This window comes from Ranitomeya imitator, chromosome 3, assembly GCF_032444005.1.
Source record: "Ranitomeya imitator isolate aRanImi1 chromosome 3, aRanImi1.pri, whole genome shotgun sequence".
Classification (NCBI taxonomy): Eukaryota; Metazoa; Chordata; class Amphibia; order Anura; family Dendrobatidae; genus Ranitomeya; species Ranitomeya imitator.
In genome coordinates, this window is record NC_091284.1 from 506,308,604 (window position 1) to 506,334,090 (window position 25,487).

Here is a 25,487-nt window from a genome sequence, read left to right on the forward strand (position 1 = left end):
GTATCATACAATTATTAGATTCTGTAGAAGGACGTAGATCTGGGTATTTATTTATTATGATGGAATATAGGCTGAACTGGATGGACAAATGTCTTTTTTCGGCCTTACTAACTATGTTACTATGTTACTATGTTTTGGGGTGGTGATGGTGTGACAGATTGGGGATCAATTGGGCGGCCATGCCACTTTCTAGGTGGTAGATTGTTGCATGAGGTGTCGTTTCTGTAGGCTGCGGAACAATATGAGACACTGTCTATTTGTCGATATTAATTTTGGGCGCACTGTCTATTTACGTGCCAATATATTAGTGTAATTATTTTTTCAGTACATTTAGAATACAGTACAATGCAGGAAATACAGGAAGTATGGCAGAGAGAGGAGCAGCAGGCACAAAATTGGGATATCAGTAAAGGATGGAGTTTGTGAAGGTTGGTCATGGGTAGGAAGGATGCTAAAAAAATGGGAAGCCAAAAATGTTTCCGCAGCAAAATCAGCACAAGTTGGGTTTGTAAGAAGTCTTCATGGAGGTCCGGGCCAGACGGAAAAGGCAACAAAACTGATCAGAGAAAGCAGAGCTTGTGCGTGATTGGTTTTAACTCTACGGTATTTAATTCTGCGGTAACTACCACAATATGGTCACTGTATCTTGGTAAAATTGGTATATTTGTATGCTTTGTATATTGATTTTATTTTTGTAACAGTATGATGGTAATATTGAGCGTAGTGCTGAAATGATCATGTGGTGGTATTATTTGGGTCTTGTATAGTGGTACTGTTGGCCATTTTGCTCTTTGTATAGTGACTCTGACTTCAGTATACGGTATGTGACTGTGTTTTTAGTATGATATTTCAGTATTTAAAGTTCCACTATTATTTTGCCTAAGGCAAACACATTGTCTACAATCGGCCATTAGACAAAAGTGAAATCCGTCCCTGCAGGGTCCCAGTATGAACTCTTACCTGAATCCAAGCCATACATTTAGAATGCTGTTGATTTAAAAGGCCTAAGATTGGCCACTATGGATGAGGGAATAGGGCTGGTCAGTATTTCATGGCTGTAGGACGGGAATCCTGCAAACCACCTCATACTTGCTGTCATCCCTGACAGTTCTTTGGTTGATGTAATTTTTGCAGTGTGACACACCCATGCCGTCATGGCAGGCCGGACACGCTACCATGAAGCCATGAATGTCAGCAGGTAAGAGACAGTCTACAGGTCTCCTATCCAGGGGTTTCAGATCACTGACCTGGCCACTGGTCCACAGTCCGGCGAATCATCTCTTCTGCCCTCCATAAATTTATCAAGCTAAACCAGTACGTTTAGAAATTGGTAATGGATGTTGACCAGATCATTGCATTTTATGACTGTCTGTGTGGTCAGGTCATCCTGATTTAATCCTACATTATGTAACTCAAGCAACATTAGTTAAAGGGAATCTCTCACCATTGTTTTGCTACTTTATCTGAGTGCAGGGTAGAGACCCTAATTCCAGTTATATGTCACTTACTGGATAAAATCACTGTTTTATCTGCTGCAAATCTACCAGTTCTCTTAACGCTGAGCTCTGAATAGCCCACTAATTGGCAGCTTTCTTTGTACACTGTGTATAGGCAGAAAGCTGTCAATTAGTGGTTTGGGCAGGGTTATACAGCAGAACGAATGAATATGGAGGACTACATGGTCCCAGACTTGCTAGTTCTCTAGTAACATTCTCCGACTGATTTTATTAAATCTACATTAAGCAGCTCAGTAAGTGACACATCACTGGAATCATGGTCTCTGTCCCTATAAATTACTGTAAAAAAGATGGTAAAAACCCAGTCACAGATTCCCTTTAATATCAGAATTCTTGATCACTTAATTGCACCAATCAGCAAACAGAAAATCTGTAATACAGAGTTTGATTTTCAAAAATCAATCCCAATTTTTGGACAACTTACCACTTCAGCACCCAGGGCATTATCATCCAGGACGGAGACCCAGCTTATCGTCTCAGGGCTATCATTATAAATCACTGCTTTGCGGATTTTTGATGTTCCAATGTAGACAGGTCCAAAAATAAGGCACTTTAGAGGTTTTCCAGAAAGATCTAACAATTCTAGATTCTGGTTGACTATATTTCCTTTTATCTTCAAGAACTGCTCCTCGTGACCTTGCAATTTAACCCTAAAGTAATCAGCCAGACAACAAAAGTCAACTTTCATGCACATAGATGTATAAAACAGATCCTCACACACGGCAGGTTTATATCACTGCCAATGGCCAACAGATTGTGCCACATATAGGGGGGGAAATAAGTATTTGATCCCTTGCTGATTTTTTAAGCTTGCCCACTGTCAAAGACATGAACAGTCTATAATTTTAATGGTGGGTTAATTTTAACATTGAGAGATAGAAGATCGAAAATAAAATCCAGAAAATCACAAATACTTATTTTCCCCACTGTATTTGAGCTGAGAAAAATCTAGAGTCAGCAGTGAAGAGCGAACGTGCTGGATAAGGTGTTTTCTGAGCATGCCTATGCCAAGGAAACAATCCATATCATCACTAATTGCCAGTAAACATCTGCAACAGAAGATTAGACGCTGCGGCCATGAAAACCTGCATCCCATGAAAATATATGCCCCCCGTGACAAGATCAGCCACCCATGACAACATCTGCCCCATAACAATATCTGCCCCACGTGACAATATCTGCCCCATGATAATATCTGCCCCCAGGACAATGTCTGCCCCATGACAATATCTGTCCCCATGAGAATATCTGCTCCCTGTGACAATATCTGCCGCTTATGACAATATTTGCTCCCCATGACAATATCTGCCCTGTGACAATATCTGCCGTTTATGACAATATTTGCCCCCAAGATAATATCTGCCCACTGTGAGAATATTTGCTGCCCTGTGACAATATCTGCCCCATGACAATATCTGCCCCGTGACATTATATATCTGCCCCATGAAAATATCTGCCCCCCAATGACAATATCTGCCCCTATGACAATATCTGCTGCCTGTGCCAAAATCTACCCCCCTTGTGAATATCTGTCACCCATGACAATATCTGACCCACAAGACAATATCTGCCCCCATGACTATATCTGCCCCAAGACAATATCTGCCCCAAGACAATAACTGCCCCCCATGGCAATACCTGCAAGTCCATTTACCTGCAGATTTACCCTGCAGAAAGCATGTACAATTCCTTCCTGTGTGAACTTCTAAAGAGGACGGTAATTATCCATATACAGCAACTAGGTTCATATCAATATTTGTATGTAAAGGTTTTTTCCCCCAAATTCTACAGGACTTCATGTTTAACCCCATCACCCACTTCCTCCACTTCTTCCAAGAGCCATAACTTTATATTTTTCCCGCCATGTAGCCCTATAGGGGCTTGTTTTTTGAGGGACGAGTTGCACTTTTGAATAACACAGTTCTTGTTCTGCCACATAATGTACTGGAAAATGAGAAAAAAAATCCAAGTGCGGTGAAATTGCAAAAGAATGCAATTTTTTTTAGGGACTTTTATTTACCATGTTCAATTTATGGTAAAACTGACCTGACAAAATGATTGAGATACCAAACATGCTTCGCTTTTTTATTTGAGAGATGAAAAAAAAGTTCAGACATTTGTAAAAAATAAAAAATAAAAAAACTTTTAACTTTTGTCACCATTTTCCGAAATCCATAACATTCTCATTTCTCGGATCTGGGGCTGGGTGACGGCTTATTTCCTGGGCCCTGAGCTGACATTTTTCCTGATACCATTTTCCGGTAGATATGATATTTAGATTATCTTTTATTACACTTTATTGTAATGTTGCGGTGACCAAAAAACATAACTCTGTAGTTTTCTTTTTTGTTACGCCGTTTACAGTTCTAATAGTTTACTTTATATTGATACATTGGACATTTCTGAATGTGTTGATACCAAATATGTCTATTTTTTAATTGTTTTATTTTTAGTGGGGCAAAAGGAGGGTGATTTGAACTTTTGTGTTTTTGTGATTTTTTTTTCTATTTTTTTTTCTTTCTAACTGTATTTAATATTCCCCTCCGGAGACGTAAAGCTGCAATTGTCCAGTCGCGTGTGCTATACGTATCAGGGAATCAGCACTGCGACGTACAGCAGAAATCACGATCTCTTATGAAGGCTGGCCATGGAGAATCGTGATGAAAGACACGGGGATCTTCAGCAGAAATTATACTTTTATCAATTTAAACCTTTCTCTTGTTTTGGTTTTTTTGTGCTCTTTAATTTTTCATGATTCTGAACTTTTGGTACATGACCATAATGTACAGTCCTATACTATAGAGTACATATTTATTTATATTTATTATATTTATTTAATGGTTACATTGCTTTCTACTTACTTTGCGGTTTCTTCTATGACAGCCGGAGCATCTGTACAGAGATCCACTTTAATTATTTGCGCAGATTTCGGCTCAATTACTCCACTGGTTGGAGACATACTGATGGGGAGGTGGCCACTGTATTTTATCTTAAAAGTACCTGATAAAAGAGATACATTGACATCATAGAAGGAACATTCATAATATATCAACTACAGTGACTTGTGAAAGTATTCACCCTGTTGGCATTTTGCGGATTTTGATACCTCGCAACCTGGAATTTCATTGTTTTTTTTTTTAGTTTTTACATCATGTAAAGAACATGCCTACAACTGTGAACATTTGTTTTTATTTTTATTGTGAAGCAAACTACAAATAGAACAAATTACAAAATAACTGAAAACTTCAGTGTGCAAAACTATTCACGCCCCTAAAGTCAGTACTTTGTAGAGCCTCCTTTTGCGGAAATTACAGCTGTAAGTCACTTTGGATAAGTCTCTATGAGCTTTCCACATTTTGCCACTGGGTTTTTTGCCCATTCCTCACAACAACACTGCTCCAGATCCTTGAAATTAGATGGTTTCCTCTGGTGAACAGCAATCTTTAAATCTGGCCACAGATTCTCAATTGGATTAAGGTCTGGGCTCTAACTAGGCTACTCCAAAACAGTTACATACTTCCCCTTAAACCACTCGAGTGTTGTTTTAGCAGTATGCTTTGGATCATTCTCTTGTAGGAAGGTAAACCTCCCAAAGCATGATGCTGCCACCACCATGTTTCACTGTGGGGATGGAGTTATTGGGGTGATAAGCTGAGTTGGCCTGGCGCCAGGCATAGCATTTACCTTGGTGGCCAAAAAGTTAAATTTTGGTCTCATCTGACCACAGCACCTGCCTCCATACATTTGGTGAGTCACCCACATGTTTTTTTGGCAAACTCCAAATGACCCTTACAATTTTTGTGTGCAAGTAAAGACTCCTTTCTGCCCACTCTTCCAAAAAGGCCATCTTTATGGAATGTACATCTTGTTGTAGTGATATGGACAGATACTGCAGTCTCTGCTTGGGAACTCTGCAGCACCTTCAGGGTTACCTTTGGTTTTGATTAATGCCTTCCTTTCTCAGGCTGAGAGTTTTGGTTGGCAGCCCTCTCTTAACAGGTTTCTTATGGTTCCATGTTCTTTCCATTTGATGATAATGGGATGGTTGGTGCCCCGGGGGATCATCAGAGATTGGGATATTTTTTAGAACCCAACTCTGACTTGTACTTCTCAACAACTTTGTCCCTGACTTTTTTGGAGATCTCCTTGGTCTTCATGGTATTGTTTGGTTAGTGGTGCCTCTTGCTTAATGGTGTTTCATCATTTGTGGCCTTTCAGAAAAGGTGTGTACTGCATATACTGATTGGCGATGGGACACTTAGATTGCACACAGGTGGACTTCCTTTCATCAAGCATGCCAAGGGGAGTGAATACTTTCACAAGCCACTGTATCTATGTAATTAGCTATCTTCTAGTTCGTTAGCTAACAGTAATGCCTAGTTGTAGTAATCAATTTCCACAGGTGTCCACGGAAGAGTGTGGAGTATAAAAGAAGTGGTAAAGTAATGTATGAAAATCATCTAAATGAAAACACAAAGGTGTTTATCGCATTCACAAGGCTACAGAGATTGTCCTCAGCCGAAGAAAAGCACGAACCAATTTAGAGCTGTCTTATTGGATTCATTATTACGTTCATTAGAGTGCCCTTGTGGGCTTTTTTCTCGCACAGCATGGATCATCACTGTCAGTTTAGGTACATGGATACGGGCAATAAACACAGTACATGGCGTTAAATAGAAATCAGCATCAAGAAGAATTAGTGATGTAATTGCTAAAAAGGTAAAATGGCAAGGGTGAAAAATGTGTGAAGAACGATCGCACAGTATAGTGGAGTTTTCAGACATTGCGGAGAAGAAAGGAAATTATTACTTCATATAAAAAAAACATTGAGTCTGAAAAGTAAACTCCAGGTAAAACATGCAAACGTGTAATAAGCTTTTCGTCAGTGGGACTGCTAGACCCTGTCTCACATCCACATTTCTAAAAGGCAAAATTGAATTACAATCTTGGTATTCTAATATGGAACACAGTATTAGTAAATGTAATCTAAAAAAAAGAAACTAAGACTGAAAGCTTAAGTGTTATGTTGTCAAAGCGGCATTTTCAGTGAATCGACAGCATTATAATTTGTTTGTCACTAAAGCAGTGAGGCACAGGATGTACACTGAGTGTTGCAGATATAATATGGTACTGTGTGGACCGGGATCACACGCACTACATGATACTGCTAAGGCTAAGTTCACATTAGTACTGTGCTGTCTGCCAAGCACTACTTCAGGGTTTCCATCAGAATCCCAGAAAAACTGTATTTTCACAGAAACCTGGACAGACATATTTATTTGAATGAATTTATTTGTCTAGCACCGTCCTGGCAGTATTCGTCATTTTAAGACATGCACAAAATATATTTATGTATTGTCAAAAACTGAACCATTTTTCTTTTTTACTTTTTGACAGCAAATGTGGTAGTAAAGAGAGACACCTGCGGTCAGCAATGGTTTATACAAGATATCTGGAATATCTGATCTTACTATCTCTATTCTATGACATATTTGTATGAGCAACAAAATGGAGTCATTGAAAAATACAACTCAGCCCCTCAGAACAAGACTACATGTCACAGGGTTACCACAACAGAGAGGAGTCAGAACACCACAGCGTCTTATTGCTCCTACTCCTGCGCTGAAAAAAGCACTACACCTTCTTTTTAAATGGTGTTAATTTCTTTTGGCAGTACTGGGGTTAATCGGCCATGTTGGGAGCTCTGGGATTCTGAGCTATCAGCTAAGCTCGGTTATCCAATCCTATCCCCTACATAATCTGGGTCCTGTTGAAACACATCATCAGAGATAGCTAATGCTGCATGGCTGGGAGGTGAGTTGTTTGGTGGTTATATGAGAAGGAGTTTGAAGGAGTTATCTGTGACTGTTGCATGGTTTGTAAGTGTGATAATTCCCTTTCCTCCTTTTACTTTGGTTTTCCCCCATCCTCCACTCCCCGATGCATTCCTCTGTTATATGTGAGTGAATACTTGTATGCCTGGTATTTTCAGTTGCCCTTGCTCGTCTGGTTGGTGTACCGCAGTGCATGGCTGGTCCCCTCTTTCCTGGGTGGGGGAAGGGAATAGACAGAGGGCTGATACAAGAGATAAGGCAAGGTTGGTGGCCCCGGCATCTTCACCTTCAGAAGGAACCTGGGGAATAGGGCGACCCTGGTCCCAGGTCACCCGACATCCAAGTTTTGACACTACATCAATGGAAAATTAAAAATAGTATGGCCCACACAGTAGGGTAGCTGCCGAGGGGGCTGTTGCACCGGGCCCCGCACTCTCAGGGGCCCACCCAGAGCTACTCTACAGTTAACTGTATGGGTGTGCAAATAGCCCATACAGTTGAACTCTGCGGCAGAACAGGGAGACTCGATCTCCCTGCATAGCCACCCAGGTCGCTATAGGGCCCGTGAACCAGGGTATCGCAAGTTCAAATTAATCAGTTGGCTGCCGATACAGTAAATATCACTGATGAGAGAAGAAGAGTCACGCTCCTTCTCCCATCATTCCACCTCTGCGTCTGACATCATTGACAGCAGGCGGGATTACATCAAAACGTGGCGCCCACTGTCCTGAGATGTGTGGGCACTCAGAGCAATGGGGGAACGAGGCCTATGTGGAGTGCATTATACTATAGAGGCCTATGGGGAGTGCATTAATAGAGGCATATGGGGAGTGCATTATACTATATAGATTCTGCCTATGGTGAGTGCAGTATGCAGTATAGCATATAGAGTCTGACTATGGGTAGTCCATTATATAGAGTCTGCCTACGAGTAGTGCATTATACTATATAGTGTATGCCTATGAGGGGTAGATTGTACTATATGGAAGCCTATAGGGGAGTGCATTATACTATACGAAGGCATATGTGGAGTGCATTATACTAAATAGAGGCCTATGGGGAGTGCATTATACTATATTAAGAACTATCTGGTGCATTGTACTATATGGAAGCCATTTAGAGGGCCATCATACATAGATAGATAAAATGGTGTCTTTGTACAGTGTGGGGACCATTATACAGTGTTGGAGCCATGAAACAGTTTGGGGATTACTAAGAGGTCATTATATTGTGTGGGGGGTACCATACAGTGAGGGGGCATTATACTGTTTATAAGAGAGCATCATACTGTGTAGAGGGGAGCTGTACAGGGAGGAGACTCATGACATTATTAAATGTTAAGTGGGCACTTATTTTTATAGGGTTACTCAGGTTATTGGACTGTGAAAGGGGCACGCACATGACACTATTACCTTATAGGGAGCAAATTGTGAGCATTGTTTTCTAGGACACTTGTACAGTGCATTGTTATATTTTAGAGGGATGTTATACCATTTGGATGGAACACAGTACCACAGAGTAGGTGCAGTAATAGGGACACATATGGCAGCAGCGGATCAGTATTGGGCTATTAGCAGGATGAATTTGTGCAGGTTGGGAATACATGGAGACGGTGCAGGTAATGTGAGAAGTCAAATGTGTCTTTGCTGCATTCTATGCAGCAGAGTCCTGTTGTGTTGGTCTGGGCCAGATGGAAAAGACGAGAAAAGTGAACGATTCCACCAGAAAGAACGTCAAATGTAAGTAACTATCTGTAAATGTACTGGAATCTATACAGTACAGACCAAAAGTTTTGACACACCTTCTCATTTAAAGATTTTTCTGTATTTTCATGACTATGAAAATTGTACATTCACACTGAAGGAAACAAAACTATGAATTAACACATGTGGAATTATATACTTAACAAAAAAGTGTGAAACAACTGAAATTATGTATTATATTCTAGGTTCTTCAAAGTAGCCAACTTTTGCTTTGATGACTGCTTTTCACACTCTTGGCATTCTCTTGATGAGCTTCAAGAGGTAGTCACCGGGAATGGTATTCCAACAATCTTGAAGGAGTTCCCAGAGATGCTTAGCACTTGTTGGCCCTTTTGCCTTCACTCTGCGGTTCAGCTCACCCCAAACCATCTCGATTGGGTTCAGATCTGGTGACTGTGGAGGCCAGGTCATCTGGTGTAGCCCTGGTGTGCCCTGTCAGGTTTAATAAGTGGGATTTCTTGACTTATAAATGGGGTTGGGACCATCAGTTGCGTTGTGCAGAAGTCTGGTGGATACATAGCTGATAGTCCTATTGAATAAACTGTTAGAATTTGTATTATGGCAAGAAAAAAGCAGCTAAGTAAAGAAAAACGAGTGGCCATCATTACTTTAAGAAATGAAGGTCAGTCAGTTCGAAAAATTGGGAAAACTTTGAAAGTGTCCCCAAGTGCAGTGGCAAAAACCATCAAGCGCTACAAAGAAACTGGCTCACATGAGGACCGCCCCAGGAAAGGAAGACCAAGAGTCACCTCTGCTTCTGAGTTTATCCGAGTCACCAGCCTCAGAAATCGCAGGTTAACAGCAGCTCAGATTAGAGACCAGGTCAATGCCACACAGAGTTGTAGCAGCAGACATATCTCTACAACAACTGTTAAGAGGAGACTTTGTGCAGGAGGCCTTCATGGTAAAATAGCTGCTAGGAAACCACTGCTAAGGACAGGCAACAAGCAGAAGAGACTTGTTTGGGCTAAAGAACACAAGTAATGGACATTAGACCAGTGGGAATCTGTGCTTTGGTCTGAGGAGTCCAAATTTGAGATCTTTGGTTCCAACCACCGTGTCTTTATGCGAAGCAGAAAAGGTGAACGGATGGACTCTACATGTCTGGTTCCCACCGTGTATGGAGGAGGAGGTGTGATGGTGTGGGGGTGCTTTGCTGATGACACTGTTGGGGATTTATTCAAAATTGAAGGCATACTGAACCAGCATGGCTACCACAGCATCTTGCAGCGGCATGCTATTCCATCCGGCCTGCGTTTAGTTGGACCATCATTTATTTTTAAACAGGACAATGACCCCAAACACACCTCCAGGCTGTGTAAGGGCTATTTGACCAAGAAGGAGAGAGATGGGGTGCTACACCCAGGGCCGGCGTCAGCACCCGGCGTACCCGGGAAAGTGCCGGGGCCCTGGCGAGACAGAGGGGCCCATTCAGGGCCGGCGTTAGGGCCAGGCAGGCCGCTGCCAGTGCCTAGGACCACCGGGAGGGGGAGTGGCTGGGGGCTGTCGAATTATACTCACCTACCTACTCCTGGTGGCTGGCGTGGTCCCTGGCTCCCCAGCTTCTTCCTGTAGTGAGCGGTCACATGGTACCGCTCATTACAGGAAAGAATATGCGGCTCCACCTCCCATAAGGGTTGAGCCATATATTCATTACTGTAATGAGCGGTAACGGTGACCGCTCAATACAGGAAGAAGCTGCCGTGCCGGGAAGCAAGGACTGCACCGCTCCAGGAGCAGGTGAGTATAACGGGGAGGGAAGCGCTGCGCTGCACGATACTTACCTGCTCCTCGTTCCAGCCGCCGATCTGCCTCCGTCTTCAGCGTTTTCTGCAGTGACGCTGAGGTCAGAGGGCGCGGTGACGTGGTTAATGCACGCCCTCTGCCTGGGGTCAGTGCAGAAGACGCTGAAGAAGATGGAGCGGCGGCTGGAACGAGGACAGGTGAGTATTGAAAGTGCCGGGGCCTGAGCGACGGAGAGGTGAGTATGTGATTTTTTTTTATCGCAGCAACAGCAAATGGGGCAATTGACTGTATGGAGCATCTTATGGGGCCATAACATTTGTGCAGCACTATATGGGGCAAGTGTCTATATGGGGCCATAATGTTTGTGCAGCATTATATGGGGCAAGTGTCTATATGGGGCCATAACGTTTGTGCAGCATTATATGGGACAAGTGTCTATATGGGGCCATAACGTTTGTGCAGCACTATATGGGTTAAGTGTCTGTATGGAGTATCTTATGGGGCCATAATCAACGTTTGTGCAGCACTATATGGGGCAAGTGTCTGCATTGAGCATTTATGGGGCCATAACGTTTGTGCAGCACTATATGGGGCAAGTGTCTCTATATACTACATGGCTGTTCTATATACTACGTGGGCTGTTATATGCTACGTGGGCTGTGCAATATACTACGTGGCTGTGCTATATACTACATTGGCTGTGTTATATACTACATGGCTGTGTTTATATGCGATCATGAATCGTGGCATGTGTTAAAGGGGGGCCAACTGAGACTCTTTCGCCCGGGGCCCTCAAAAACCTGGAGTTGGCCCTGGCTACACCAGATGACCTGGCCTCCACAGTCACCAGATCTGAACCCAATCGAGATGGTTTGGGGTGAGCTGAACCGCAGAGTGAAGGCAAAAGGGCCAACAAGTGCTAAGCATCTCTGAGAACTCCTTCAAGATTGTTGGAAGACCATTCCCGGTGACTACCTCTTGAAGCTCATCAAGAGAATGCCAAGAGTGTGCAAAACAGTCAGCAAAGCAAAAGGTGGCTACTTTGAAGAACCTAGAACATAAGACATAATTTCAGTTGTTTCACACTTTTTGTTAAGTATATAATTTCACATGTGTTAATTGATAGTTTTGATGTCTTCAGTGTGAATGTACAATTTTCATAGTCCTGAAAATACAGAAAAAATTTTAAATGAGAAGGTGTGTCCAAACTTTTGGTCTGCACTGTATGTTCTGCAGGACTGGTATCTACCACTATATGGTCACCATATGGCGGTGATATAAATGATGGTTATTGTGTAGAGATTATTTTCAGTAACAACCTGGCTATCTGCTGAGGTTCTCCTACATCAACTATAAGGCCAGGGTCACACTTGCGAGTGCAATGCGAGAAACTCGCACGAGTCTCTTGCATCAATACCCAGCACTGCCGCCAGCACTCGGGACCGGAGTGTGTGGTGGCATGTATTTCTATGCAGCCGCACGCTCCGGTCTCGAGTGTCGGGTATTGATGCGAGAGACTCTGAGAGACTCGTGCGAGTTTCTCGCATTGCAGACCCAAGTGTGACCCCGGACTTAGGGTCAGGGTTACCTGGTTAGGGGCCCACTCAGAAGTTTTGCCACAACTGAACCAAAAACCCTAACTACACTTCTGGCCCCACACGATAATGAAAGAAACAAAAAAAAGATCCCATGATAATAAGCCGGTCACAAAAAAAGGCTTCTAGCAGGAACTCCCAAAGACCAGAAATCTGTGAGAAATCATGCATGGTGTTTATTTATTCTGCAGCACTGCCACAGTAGAAAATAAGCATTGTACTGTGCAAATCAGTGGGTTGTCAGCATAAATCAGGATTAGTTATTTCAGAATTCCCTAATAGGGAAAATAAAAAATGGTTTACATTAAACCAGACAACAATTAAAATGTTTTAAAAGTTTATCTCACAGATTGATAGGTAGTTGTCATACGTACACACGTTCCAATGCTGTTGAGGACATGACATTACAAATCTTAGATTACTGTGCCTTTAAATCCAGCAATGTTATAGTATCTAACCCTATGATCACACTTAAGAAGGTATGCAGAAGTGGATGGCTAAGTAGGTCAGAGTGCACTTGCACTTGTAAACTAGCAGTGCTTGAAGTCTTTCAACATCTCATCAATGCTTTCATTTTAATTAAACAGACTTGCGGGAGCCGAAAACAGCAGCATGTAATACTCTTCTTTTCTAGTCTTCAGATGCTAAAATGAAATGAGGAAGCCGCACTCTTCCAAACATGCTTTACATGAGTTCTAATGCTGCCATCTAGTGGAATTATACACAGGGACGATACACGGATTGTGTTGTGCCCATTAGATTTTAGTGCCATAATATAGAGATATTTTTCTAAACTACGTTGTCAGAAAAATAACCTCTAAGTTGTAAGAAGTCCAAATAATTCACACTTAGAAGTTGTATTTATAGCAACTCTATAAGGCTTTGATTTCACACATCACTTTTTTTTCTGCTTAGTTTAATCTAAAAATCTCCATCTGATGTTATATACAGTGGTACCTGAACGTTTGTGAACCCTTCAGAATTTTCCATATTTGTTTAAATTTGACCTAAAACTACATCAAAATTTCAGACAAATCGTGAAAGTAGGTTAAACAAATGTGTACAAAATAGTAGATTTTGTGATTTTTTAAATGAGAAAATTAACCCAATATCACCTGACATGTGACCTGAGCAGTTCATGGGAGAAAACCCACCGAAGTATACTGCAAAGTAATACTACTATGTATACCGTGATAATACTGTATGATGGATAAATATCTTTCTGTTTTTCTCAACATTGAGGGTACCAAGAAATGGGCAATGTTGAGGAATGCAGAAGCAGTGGTGGCCAAGAAACTTAGTATAGCAGATGAAAAACACATCATGCCTACTTTGAAATCAGAAAATGCCCACATGTGTCATCAGCTCGGAATTGGCAAACACCAATGGGACCCAGATGCACCCACATACTGTTTGGAGAAGTCTGGCCAGAAGTGGTCTTTATGGAAGAACTGTGGCTCAAAACCATACTTTTAACATGTTAACAAGGTCAAGTGATTAAACTATACACAAAAATATAAGAACTAGAGTACAGAAAAGCCGCAGTAGTAAATCAAAATGTTAAATATTTGGAAGTAATAGAAGGCAGATTGTTTGCAAAGGTGTTTGAGAACGGTACAATACTGAGCAACAGTGAAGAATAGTGGGGGTTCCTTGGAAGTTTGGGGCTGTTTTTCAGCAAAAAGAGTTGGGGAGTTTGGTCAAGATTAGGAGTGTATTCAATCCTCAGAAATACAGGCAGATGCCTATTGTTATACACCTGTCCCATGCTTCCTGGGCTCCACTACTTTCTCCTCAGTCCAGTGCTGTCTGTTGTTCTCCACGTTGAGTAGTGCAAGTTTCCCGGCATGGCTCGATGACATCATATCCCTATGCCTATTTAAGGCCCACTAAGAAACAGACTTGTTTTTTAGGATTAAGACTCCTAGTGCTGTGTATACCTTGTTTGGTGTGCTCCACCATCTGCTCCTAGTTTACATATCTTTGTGACCTTGCATACCATCTGTCTTGCTGGGTAACCTTCTGCAATCCTCCTCCTGGATTTACCCCTCGGTTGCAGTAAACCATATTCTGTTGTCGGACTGGTTTATGTTGAACATTCATTACTGCACTACGCCTGTGATTCCTCTGCTTTCTCTGGGTGTGGCTTCTCCAACTGCTATTGTGCTAATGTGGTCTCCAGTATGCCAAATCCTCACTCCCCATGTGCCTTCCTGTCGGCTGCATCAATGCAAGGGATCCATATGCCCAATCAGACCTGAGGCTTTGAGGATCCACATCAACTGCTGAGCCTAACATTTATCTACCATGTCTGACTGGCCCCTAATTTATTCTGCAATGGGACAATAGCCCGAATCATATAGCCAATGTAATTAAGAATTATATCCAGTGTAAACAAAAAGGGAGTCCTGAAAGTGATGATTTGGTCCTCACAGAACCCTGATCAGTATCCCCAAGTCTGTCTGGGATTTCATGGACAGACATAAGGATTTCACAAGCTTACATCCACAACGGAATTGTGGTTGGTTCTCAAAGGTGTTTGAAGCAACCTCCATGCTGAGTTTCTTTGAAAACTGTTGTCAAGTGTATATAGAACAATTAATGCTTTGATGTTGTTTTGAAGGCAAAGAGTTGTCACACCACATATTTATTTAATTTAGATAGTATATGGATTGTTTATACTGTTTATGTACAATAAAAAAATGTGTCAGATCAATGTTCTGGATTTTACCTGGAGAAGAACCATGGTTTGTAATTGTAATCTCCTTGTAAATCACTTTACTGTTTGCCACTATGCTGCCAAAATTCACTTCTGGATCAATCTGTAGATAGCAGGAAGGGGTGAAACTGGAAGAAAAACACAAGACAGTAATTAGATATAATGACTAGATATGCTCTACACAGTGTAAGTAGTTGAGAAGGTAATTGTCATGATCCCAATGGCAGGGGATCACAAAAGGACAAGCACAAAAAACAAAACAAGCTCTAGGGTGATGGAAACTGAGCTGACCGCGATCCTGAACCTAAACACACAACTAGCTGTAGCCGGGGAACGTGCCTACGATGATCCTAGACGTCTCGCTCCAGCCGAAGGACTAACTTCCCCTATTAGAAGAAACACAGACCTTTCTTGCCTCCAGAGAACACCCCACAGAAATAGCAGCCCCCCACATGTAATGACGGTGAAATGAGAGGAAAGCACATACGTAGTTATGAAAACAGATTCAGCAAAATGAGGCCCGCTAAAGCTAGATAGCAGAGGATACAAAAGTGAACTGCGCGGTCAGCGAAAAACCCTACAAAAAACCATCCTGAAATTACTTGAACTCATGTGCCAACTCATGGAACATGAGGAGTAATATCAGCCCACTAGAGCAACCAGCAAAAAGGTATCACATATCTGCAAACTGGACTAAGACAAAATATTAAGCAAAACGTGGAACAGGAAAATCAAAAACTTAGCTTGTCCTGAAGATTTACAGAAGCGGGAAGCAGAGGTAACAAGACACACTGATTACATTGATAGCCGGCGAGGAAATGACAAGAAAGCCAGGTTAAATAGGAAACTCCCATATCCTGATAGAACAGGTGGACACCAGAGACCGCAGAAAACACAAGTCACCCAGTACCATCAGTAACCACCAGAGGGAGCCCAAAAACAGAATCCACAACAGTACCCCCCCTTGAGGAGGGGTCACCGAACCCTCACGAGAACCACCAGGGCGACCAGGATGAGCCCTATGAAATGCACAAACCAAATCAGCAGCATGAACATCAGAGGCAACCACCCAAGAATTATCCTCCTGACCATAACCCTTCCACTTGACCAAATACTGGAGTTTCCGTCTGGAAACACGAGAATCCAAGATCTTCTCCACAACATACTCCAACTCTCCCTCCACCAGCACCGGAGCAGGAGGTTCAAGCGAAGGAACAACAGGTACCTCATACCTCCGCAACAACGACCGATGGAACACATTATGAATAGCAAATGATGCCGGGAGATCCAAACGAAACGACACAGGGTTAAGAATTTCCAAGATCCTATAGGGACCGATGAACCGAGGCTTGAACTTAGGAGAAGAGACCTTCATAGGAACAAAACGAGAAGACAACCACACCAAGTCCCCAACACGAAGTCGAGGACCCACGCGGCGACGGCGATTAGCAAACTGCTGAGCCCTCTCCTGGGACAACTTCAAATTGTCCACCACATGACTCCAAATCTGATGCAACCTATCCACCACCATGTCCACTCCAGGACAATCAGAAGGCTCCACCTGACCAGAGGAAAAACGAGGATGAAACCCCGAATTACAAAAGAAAGGAGAAACCAAGGTAGCAGAACTAGCCCGATTATTAAGGGCAAATTCGGCAAGCGGCAAAAAGGTAACCCAGTCATCTTGATCAGCAGAAACAAAACACCTTAAATAAGTTTCCAAGGTCTGATTAGTTCGTTCCGTCTGGCCATTCGTCTGAGGATGGAATGCAGACGAAAAGGACAAATCAATGCCCATCTTAGCACAGAACGTACGCCAAAATCTAGACACAAACTGGGATCCCCTGTCAGAAACGATGTTCTCCGGAATCCCATGCAAACGAACCACGTTCTGAAAAAACAGAGGGACCAACTCAGAGGAGGAAGGTAACTTAGGCAAGGGTACCAGATGAACCATCTTAGAAAAGCGGTCACACACAACCCAGATGACGGACATTTTTTGAGAGACGGGGAGATCCGAAATAAAGTCCATGGAAATGTGCGTCCAAGGCCTCTTCGGGATAGGCAAAGGTGACAACAATCCACTGGCCCGAGAACAGCAAGGCTTAGCCCGAGCGCAAACTTCACAAGACTGCACAAAAGAACGCACATCCCTCGACAAGGAAGGCCACCAAAAAGACCTGGCCACCAAGTCTCTAGTACCAAATATTCCAGGATGACCTGCCAACGCAGAAGAATGGACCTCGGAGATGACTCTACTGGTCCAATTATCCGGAACAAACAGTCTTTCAGGCGGACAACGATCAGGTCTATCCGCCTGAAACTCCTGCAAAGCACGTCGCAAGTCTGGGGAGACAGCCGACAAAATCACCCCATCCCTAAGGATACCAGTGGGCTCAGAATTTCCAGGGGAGTCAGGCACAAAACTCCTAGAAAGAGCATCCGCCTTCACATTCTTTGAACCTGGCAGGTATGAAACCACAAAATCGAAACGGGAGAAAAACAGTGACCAACGAGCCTGTCTAGGATTCAGACGCTTGGCAGACTCAAGGTAAATCAGATTTTTGTGATCAGTCAAGACCACCACACGATGTCTAGCACCCTCAAGCCAATGACGCCACTCCTCAAATGCCCACTTCATGGCCAAAAGCTCCCGATTACCAACATCATAATTCCGCTCAGTGGGCGAAAACTTTCTAGAAAAGAACGCACATGGCTTCATCACTGAGCAATCGGAGCTTCTCTGCGACAAAACCGCCCCCGCTCCAATCTCGGAAGCATCAACCTCAACCTGAAAAGGAAGCGAAACATCTGGCTGACGCAACACAGGAGCAGAAGAAAACCGGCGCTTAAGTTCCTGAAAGGCCTCCACAGCCGCAGGAGACCAATCAGCAACATCAGCACCCTTCTTAGTCAAATCCGTCAAAGGCTTAACAACACTAGAAAAATTAGTTATGAAACGACGATAAAAATTAGCAAAGCCCAAGAACTTCTGTAGACTCTTAAGAGATGTAGGCTGCGTCCAGTCACAAATAGCCTGAACCTTGACGGGATCCATCTCAATAGTAGAAGGGGAAAAAATATACCCCAAAAAAGAAATCTTCTCGACTCCAAAAAGACATTTAGAACCCTTTACAAACAAAGAATTGGCCCGCAGGACCTGAAACACCTTCCTGACCTGCTGAACATGGGACTCCCAGTCATCAGAAAAAACCAAAACATCATCCAAATACACAATCATAAATTTATCCAGATATTCACGGAAAATATCGTGCATAAAGGACTGGAAGACAGAAGGAGCATTAGAAAGTCCAAAAGGCATCACCAAATACTCAAAATGGCCCTCAGGCGTATTAAATGCGGTTTTCCACTCATCACCCTGCTTTATCCGCACAAGATTATACGCACCCCGAAGATCAATCTTAGTGAACCATTTAGCCCCCTTAATGCGAGCGAACAAATCAGTCAACAATGGCAAAGGATACTGATATTTGACTGTAATCTTATTCAAAAGACGGTAATCTATACAAGGCCTCAAGGAACCATCTTTTTTGGCCACAAAAAAAAACCTGCTCCCAAAGGGGACGAAGATGGACGGATATGTCCCTTTTCCAAGGACTCCTTAACATAATCCCGCATAGCAGTTTGCTCTGGCACTGACAGATTGAACAAACGTCCTTTAGGAAATTTACTGCCAGGAATCAAATCTATAGCACAATCGCAATCCCTGTGAGGAGGAAGCGAATTGAGCTTAGACTCCTCAAAAACATCCCGATAATCAGACAAAAATACAGGAACCTCAGAAGGAGTAGATGAAGCGATAGAAATCGGAGGTGCATCATCATGAACCCCCTGACATCCCCAGCTTAACACAGACATTGTTTTCCAGTCCAAGACTGGGTTATGAGTTTGTAACCATGGCAGACCAAGCACTAAGACATCATGTAAATTATACAGTACCAGGAAGCGAATCACCTCCTGATGAACGGGAGTCATACGCATGGTCACTTGTGTCCAGTACTGAGGTTTGTTCATAGCCAAAGGTGTAGAGTCAATTCCTTTCAAAGGATAGGGACTTCCAGAGGCTCCAGACTAAACCCACAGCGGTTGGCAAATGACCAATCCATAAGACTCAGGGCAGTGCCTGAATCCACATAGGCATCGACGGAAATGGCTGATAATGAACAAATCAGAGTCACAGACAGAATGAACTTAGACTGTAAAGTACTAATGGCAACAGACTTATCAACCTTTTTTGTGCGTTTAGAGCATGCTGATATAGCATGAGCTGAATCACCACAATAAAAACACAACCCATTTTTCCGCCTATAGTTTTGCCGTTCACTTCTGGACTGAATTCTATCACATTGCATTGTCTCAGGTGCCTGTTCAGAAGACACCGCCAAATGGTGCACAGGTTTGCGCTCCCGTAAACGCCGATCAATCTGAATAGCCATAGTCATAGACTCATTCAGACCTGTAGGCACAGGGAACCCCACCATAACATCTTTAATGGCCTCAGAAAGGCCATCTCTGAATCTTGCAGCCAGGGCGCACTCATTCCACTGAGTAAGCACCGACCATTTCCGAAATTTCTGACAATATATTTCTGCTTCATCTTGCCCCTGAGAGAGAGCCAATAAAGCTTTTTCAGCCTGAATCTCTAGGTTAGGTTCCTCATAGAGCAAACCCAATGCCAGAAAAAACGCATCCACATTGAGCAACGCAGGATCCCCTGGTGCCAATGCAAATGCCCAATTCTGAGGGTCACCCCGCAGGAAAGATATAACAATTTTGACTTGCTGAGCAGGGTCTCCAGAGGAGCGAGATTTCAAAGAAAGAAACAACTTGCAATTGTTCCTAAAATTCAGAAAACTAGATCTATCTCCAGAAAAAAACTCTGGGACAGGAATTCTAGGTTCAGACATAGGAGCATGTACAACAAAATCTTGTATATTTTGAACCTTAGCAGCAAGATTATTCAGGCTGGAAGCCAAACTCTGGACGTCCATGATAAACAGCTGAGGGCAGAGCCATTCAAGGATTAAGAGGAGGTGAGACGCAGCCAGGCTGCAATTAATGCTAGGCAGCAAACTCTGAGGGGGAAAAAAAAAAAAAAAAACTTCCTCAGACTACTTTTCCTCCCACTTCAGCCAATACGATACCACTTTAGGGCCGGCTATACTGTCATGATCCCAATGGCAGGGGATCACAAAAGGACAAGCACAAAAAACAAAACAAGCTCTAGGGTGATGGAAACTGAGCTGACCGCGATCCTGAACCTCAACACACAACTAGCTGTAGCCGGGGAACGTGCCTACGATGATTCTAGACGTCTCGCGCCAGCCGAAGGACTAACTTCCCCTATTAGAAGAAACACAGACCTTTCTTGCCTCCAGAGAACACCCCACAGAAATAGCAGCCCCCCACATGTAATGACGGTGAAATGAGAGGAAAGCACATACGTAGTTATGAAAACAAATTCAGCAAAATGAGGCCCGCTAAAGCTAGATAGCAGAGGATACAAAAGTGAACTGCGCGGTCAGCGAAAAACCCTACAAAAAACCATCCTGAAATTACTTGAACTCATGTGCCAACTCATGGAACATGAGGAGTAATATCAGCCCAATAGAGCAACCAGCAAAAAGGAATCACATATCTGCAAGCTGGACTAAGACAAAATATTAAGCAAAACGTGGAACAGGAAAATCAAAAACTTAGCTTGTCCTGAAGATTTACAGAAGCGGGAAGCAGAGGTAACAAGACACACTGATTACATTGATAGCCGGCGAGGAAATGACAAGAAAGCCAGGTTAAATAGGAAACTCCCATATCCTGATAGAACAGGTGGACACCAGAGACCGCAGAAAACACAAGTCACCCAGTACCATCAGTAACCACCAGAGGGAGCCCAAAAACAGAATCCACAACAGGTAATACACACTTGCAACCTTTGACAACTAACTGTCCAGGAGATACGTGACTGAGGCTTGCAAACAATTTTTACCAATAACCAAGTCACGCCCTCCATATGCATTGCAAATCCAAGGTTCATACCCTACTCCCTGCCGATGTGGGGCTAGCATCATGCACAAGAAACCTTCAAGAAGTGCTAGTCTTCAAAAGACTTCTGGAAAGACAAAGAGGATCCTAAATATCTTTAATTAACAAAACACAATTGTTTGGTCTAGGGAGGTAAAGAGCATAGAATTAAAAACCTTGTTACCCTGACCGAAACCTTTCCTAAATGTTAGCAACATAGATGCCTTTGAGAATATGCAGTGGGAAACTCTGCCATCCCTTTCATGTGTAGGAAGAGGTGCTCCCAGTGGATATTTTGAGCTACTCCTGGATATAACAGGGGTGCTGAGATAAGCATAGGATGATCACACCAAACTTCTGTGCACCATGTCTAGCTATTGTATTACTAATGATATTAGGAGTGCTAAAATAAAAAGAGTCTGCTCACACTGCTGTCCACCCTGTCTTTCACATCTATTGCTAGAGATACCAGGAATGCTAAGGTAATAAGAGGTTACTCACTCTACTGTCCATCCTGTGTATCTGATCTATTGCTAGAAATAACAAAGATGCTTAGCTAACAAGAGGCCACTCACACTGAAATATACTTTGTTTATCTGATCTATCTAGGAGATACCAGGGATGGTGAGGTAAAAAAGATGGTCACACTGCTTTCCACCCTCCCTGCCTTTCTGACCATATATTTGAAATAGCAGGGGTGCTGAGTTAAGTAGAGGCCAGTCACACTTCTGTGCACCTTGTCATACTGATCTAATGCTGGAAATCCCAGAGGTTCTAAGGTAAGAAGAAGCTGCTTACACTGCTGTCTACCATGTCTATCTGATCTAGTCAAGGAGATATGTGGAGTGCTGAGGTAAGAAGAATCTGCTTACACCACAGTCCATTGTGTCCATCTGTTCTATTCAAGTAGATACCGGGAGTGCTGAGGTAAGAAGAGGCTGCTCACACTGCTGTATACCCTGTCTTTCTGTTCTAACATTTGAAATTCCAGGTGTGCTGAGGAAATTAGACGTTTCTTGTACAACTATTTAGCCTTGTCTTTCTGATCTATTCCTGGAGATATCAGGAGTGCTGAGCAAGAAGAGGCTGCTTACACAGCTGTCCAATATGGCTATCTAATAGCGATGAGTGAGCGTGTTCGGATAAGGTGTTTCTTTAGCACCCTTGATGTCTCAAGTATTAGAATCAGAAACAAAGGGTGGACAGCAGTGTGAGTTGCCTCTTCTTACCTCAGCACCCCTACTAATTCAAATATTTGATCAGAAAGACAGTGTGGACAGTATTGATAAAAGCCTTTTCATACCTCAGCATCTGTGGTATTTCCATTTACAGATTTAGATAAGGTGCTATCCGAGCGTGCTCGTGTACTAACCGAGTATTTTCAGTGTGCCAGAAAATACTTGATTAAGACACGAGCGTGCTCGGATAGCACCTTATCCGAGCACGTTTGCTCATCACTACTATCTAATCTATTAATGGAAATGCCACAGGTGCTGAGATATGAAAAGGCTTTTAACAATGCTGTCCACACTGTCTTTCTGATCAAATATTTGAAAAAGTAGGAGTGCTGAGGTAAGAAGAGGGAACTCACACTGCTGTGAGTGCTGCAGTAAGAAGAGGCTGCTCACACTGTTATCCACTGTGTCTTTTTCATCTAATACTGGGAATACCATGGTGCTGAGGTAAGAAGAGTCCAGACCTGCTGCTGTTCAACCTATTTTTCTGAATTAATGCTGGAGGTACTGGGGATGCTGAGGTAAGAAGATGCTGCTCACACTGCTGTCCACTCTGTCTCTGTGAATACTAACAAGTAACTGTTGTGTCCTGGAAATTACCTTTTCCACCTACTTCCAAGTAATATCATATTACATTTTATATCAGAAATGTAATATGAAAAGCTGTGTGTTTTTATCTTTAGCACTGCTGGTATTTAGTTCTAAATATCCACTGGGAGCACATCTTCGCACACATGAATGGAGAGCGGTTGGACAGTTTTTTGCCAGTATAACAACGTGCTAGCCATATCAATATGCTAGCGATTAGCCTCCTAGATAAAACATGTGTGATTGACTAATGAAATATATTTCGGACATTTTTTTTTTTATATATTCTTTATTTAGAAAATTTCAATAATATAACAGGAAAGGAAAAATGGGTAAATATTTTCCAGAAATAGTAAAAGAAAAAAAAAATCTTAATAAACCACAACGATAACACTGTAAGGCTGCGGATTTGCGTACTAAAAGAGTTGGAAGAAGAGTTTAAAAAACAAGGGGCAGTGGTGGGGAGGGACACGGGAAGGAAAGGGAAGGGTAGGGAGTCCTGCTTAAAATATAGAGATTAACTAAGCGATTTGGGAGATCAAACTCAAATCAAGGCATGAACATTACAGAACAAGCTAAATGTAAAGAGAGAAAAAAGGGAATAACAAAAGAAATTTGTAGGAAGACAGAAGTTAAGGATTACCGGTTGTGCTTATTTGGTGATCATCTGAGGCATTCAACCAGGTTATCCATGCGTTTAGAGTCGTTAGGTTTTTAGATCCTGAAAGTCTAGTTTTCTTATATATACCGATTTGGTTGGATTCTCTTATCCATTCTTTGCAGGTAGGGGTCTCTACATCTTTCCAGTGTCTTGTGATAGTTATTTTAGCTGCGTTGAGCAGGTGAGGTATCAGCGAGCCTTTTTTAAAGTGTAAATTTGAAGGATCCAGATTGAATAGAATAAAACTTGACGTTAATGGGATGTCTACATTTAAGGTTTTATTTTCTTTATATTCTTTATATGCTCTCTAACTCTCTCCCAGAAACTTTTAATTTTTGTGCATTCCAACCAAATATGAGTTGGAGAACCCTTCTCTTTGGTGCATCTCCAACAAAGAGGGGAGATTGAGCTGTCCATTTTATTCAATATGTCAGGTGTTTTATAGCATCTTGATATGATTTTATAGTTAAGTTCTTGGAATCTCAATGAAGATGTTAGACAGTGGATGTTTTTGAAGATTGTATGAATTTCTTCTGGGAGAAATGTTGTGTTTAGTTCTAATTCCCATTATTTTATGAAATCTAGGATCTCCTGTGTTTGGGTTAGGTTCTTACTTATTTTGGCTATCATTTTTCCCTTTCCTTTTGTGTTCATAAATAGTTTAAGAATTGGCGGATCAGGTGCTGAGGTAGAAATGTCTGGGAGATAAAGTTTTGTTACTTCCTGTAGAGTTTGAATTTCCTCATCTTTCAAGTGAAGGTTTTTAGTGAGTGAGCTGATCTTGTCCTTGCTCATACATATGTTTTTGTACAGTAAATCGGCATGTTTCTGAAGGGAATTGAGAGCCTAATTTTCGTCTTAAGAGATCTATAATTATTGGGGGATCAAATGCAAGATAGGAGTGGCTTTGCATATATTTGGAATAAGATTCATTTTTTTATTTGTTTTGTGCCATAATCTGAAGGTGGTCATAGTGTACGGGTTCGTGATATTATTGTATTTAAATCTATTAAATGGGGTGGGCCATAGGTAGTGTTAGAAGCCATCATGAAGATCGTTCAACTCAAGTAGAACCCAGAGTTTTGTGGGACAAGGGAATTGCAGCTCAATCACTCTTGATATGTGGATTGATAATCTATATCTTTCAAAATCAGGGAGATCCAAACCCACTCTACATCTTGATTTTATCTAGGTTTTATGATTTATCCTATGGGTTTTTTCTGCCCACAGAAATTTTGAAATTATATTTTTGAGTTTTTGAAAAAATTGTTGAGAAATGTCTATTGGGAGGGTTTGGAAAAGGTATAGGACTTTGGGAAGAATTATCATTTTTATAAGGTTGACTCTACTGTACCATGAAACCGGGACATCTCTCCAATTTGATAAGGTAGACTCGACCAAACTAAACAATGGTTTGACGCTTAAATCAAAAAGGCATGAAGGAGAGCAGCTACGTTTGGTTCCTAAATATGCAATGGATGAGCATCAGGAAATTATTTATAGTAGAAACAAAAAAGAAAAAAATGAACGGCACTGTCAAAAAATGTGTTAGTTGAAAAGCCAGTGTGTATGATGAGTCTTAATATAAGACAGCCATAACCAGAAAGATCACGGGTGCAACTCCATTGTCACAATTGTATTCCATGTAATGAAAAGAGAAAGAAGCGGAATGCACTCACCAATCTTCAAAAAATAGCAGCTTTATTGAGTCTTCATAAGAAAAACTTCATGGTCGGGGGAAGAGAAGTGGAGCTCAGGCGGGCAGGAGGAGACGACGGCCGTTTTGC

General features: G+C 42.2%; 1 protein-coding gene across 1 annotated transcript in view; it reads right to left on the reverse strand.

Annotated features, from left to right (window-relative positions):
- CFAP47 (cilia and flagella associated protein 47) overlaps nt 1-25,487 on the reverse strand; it is an 874,184-nt gene that overhangs the window by 823,670 nt on the left and 25,027 nt on the right. The window contains exons 4-6 of the mRNA XM_069757658.1: nt 15,187-15,302; nt 4,379-4,517; nt 1,942-2,167 (exon numbers count right to left, since the gene is read on the reverse strand). Of these exons, the coding sequence (XP_069613759.1) occupies nt 1,942-2,167; nt 4,379-4,517; nt 15,187-15,302 (481 nt within the window). The remainder of the gene's footprint in view (nt 1-1,941; nt 2,168-4,378; nt 4,518-15,186; nt 15,303-25,487) is intronic.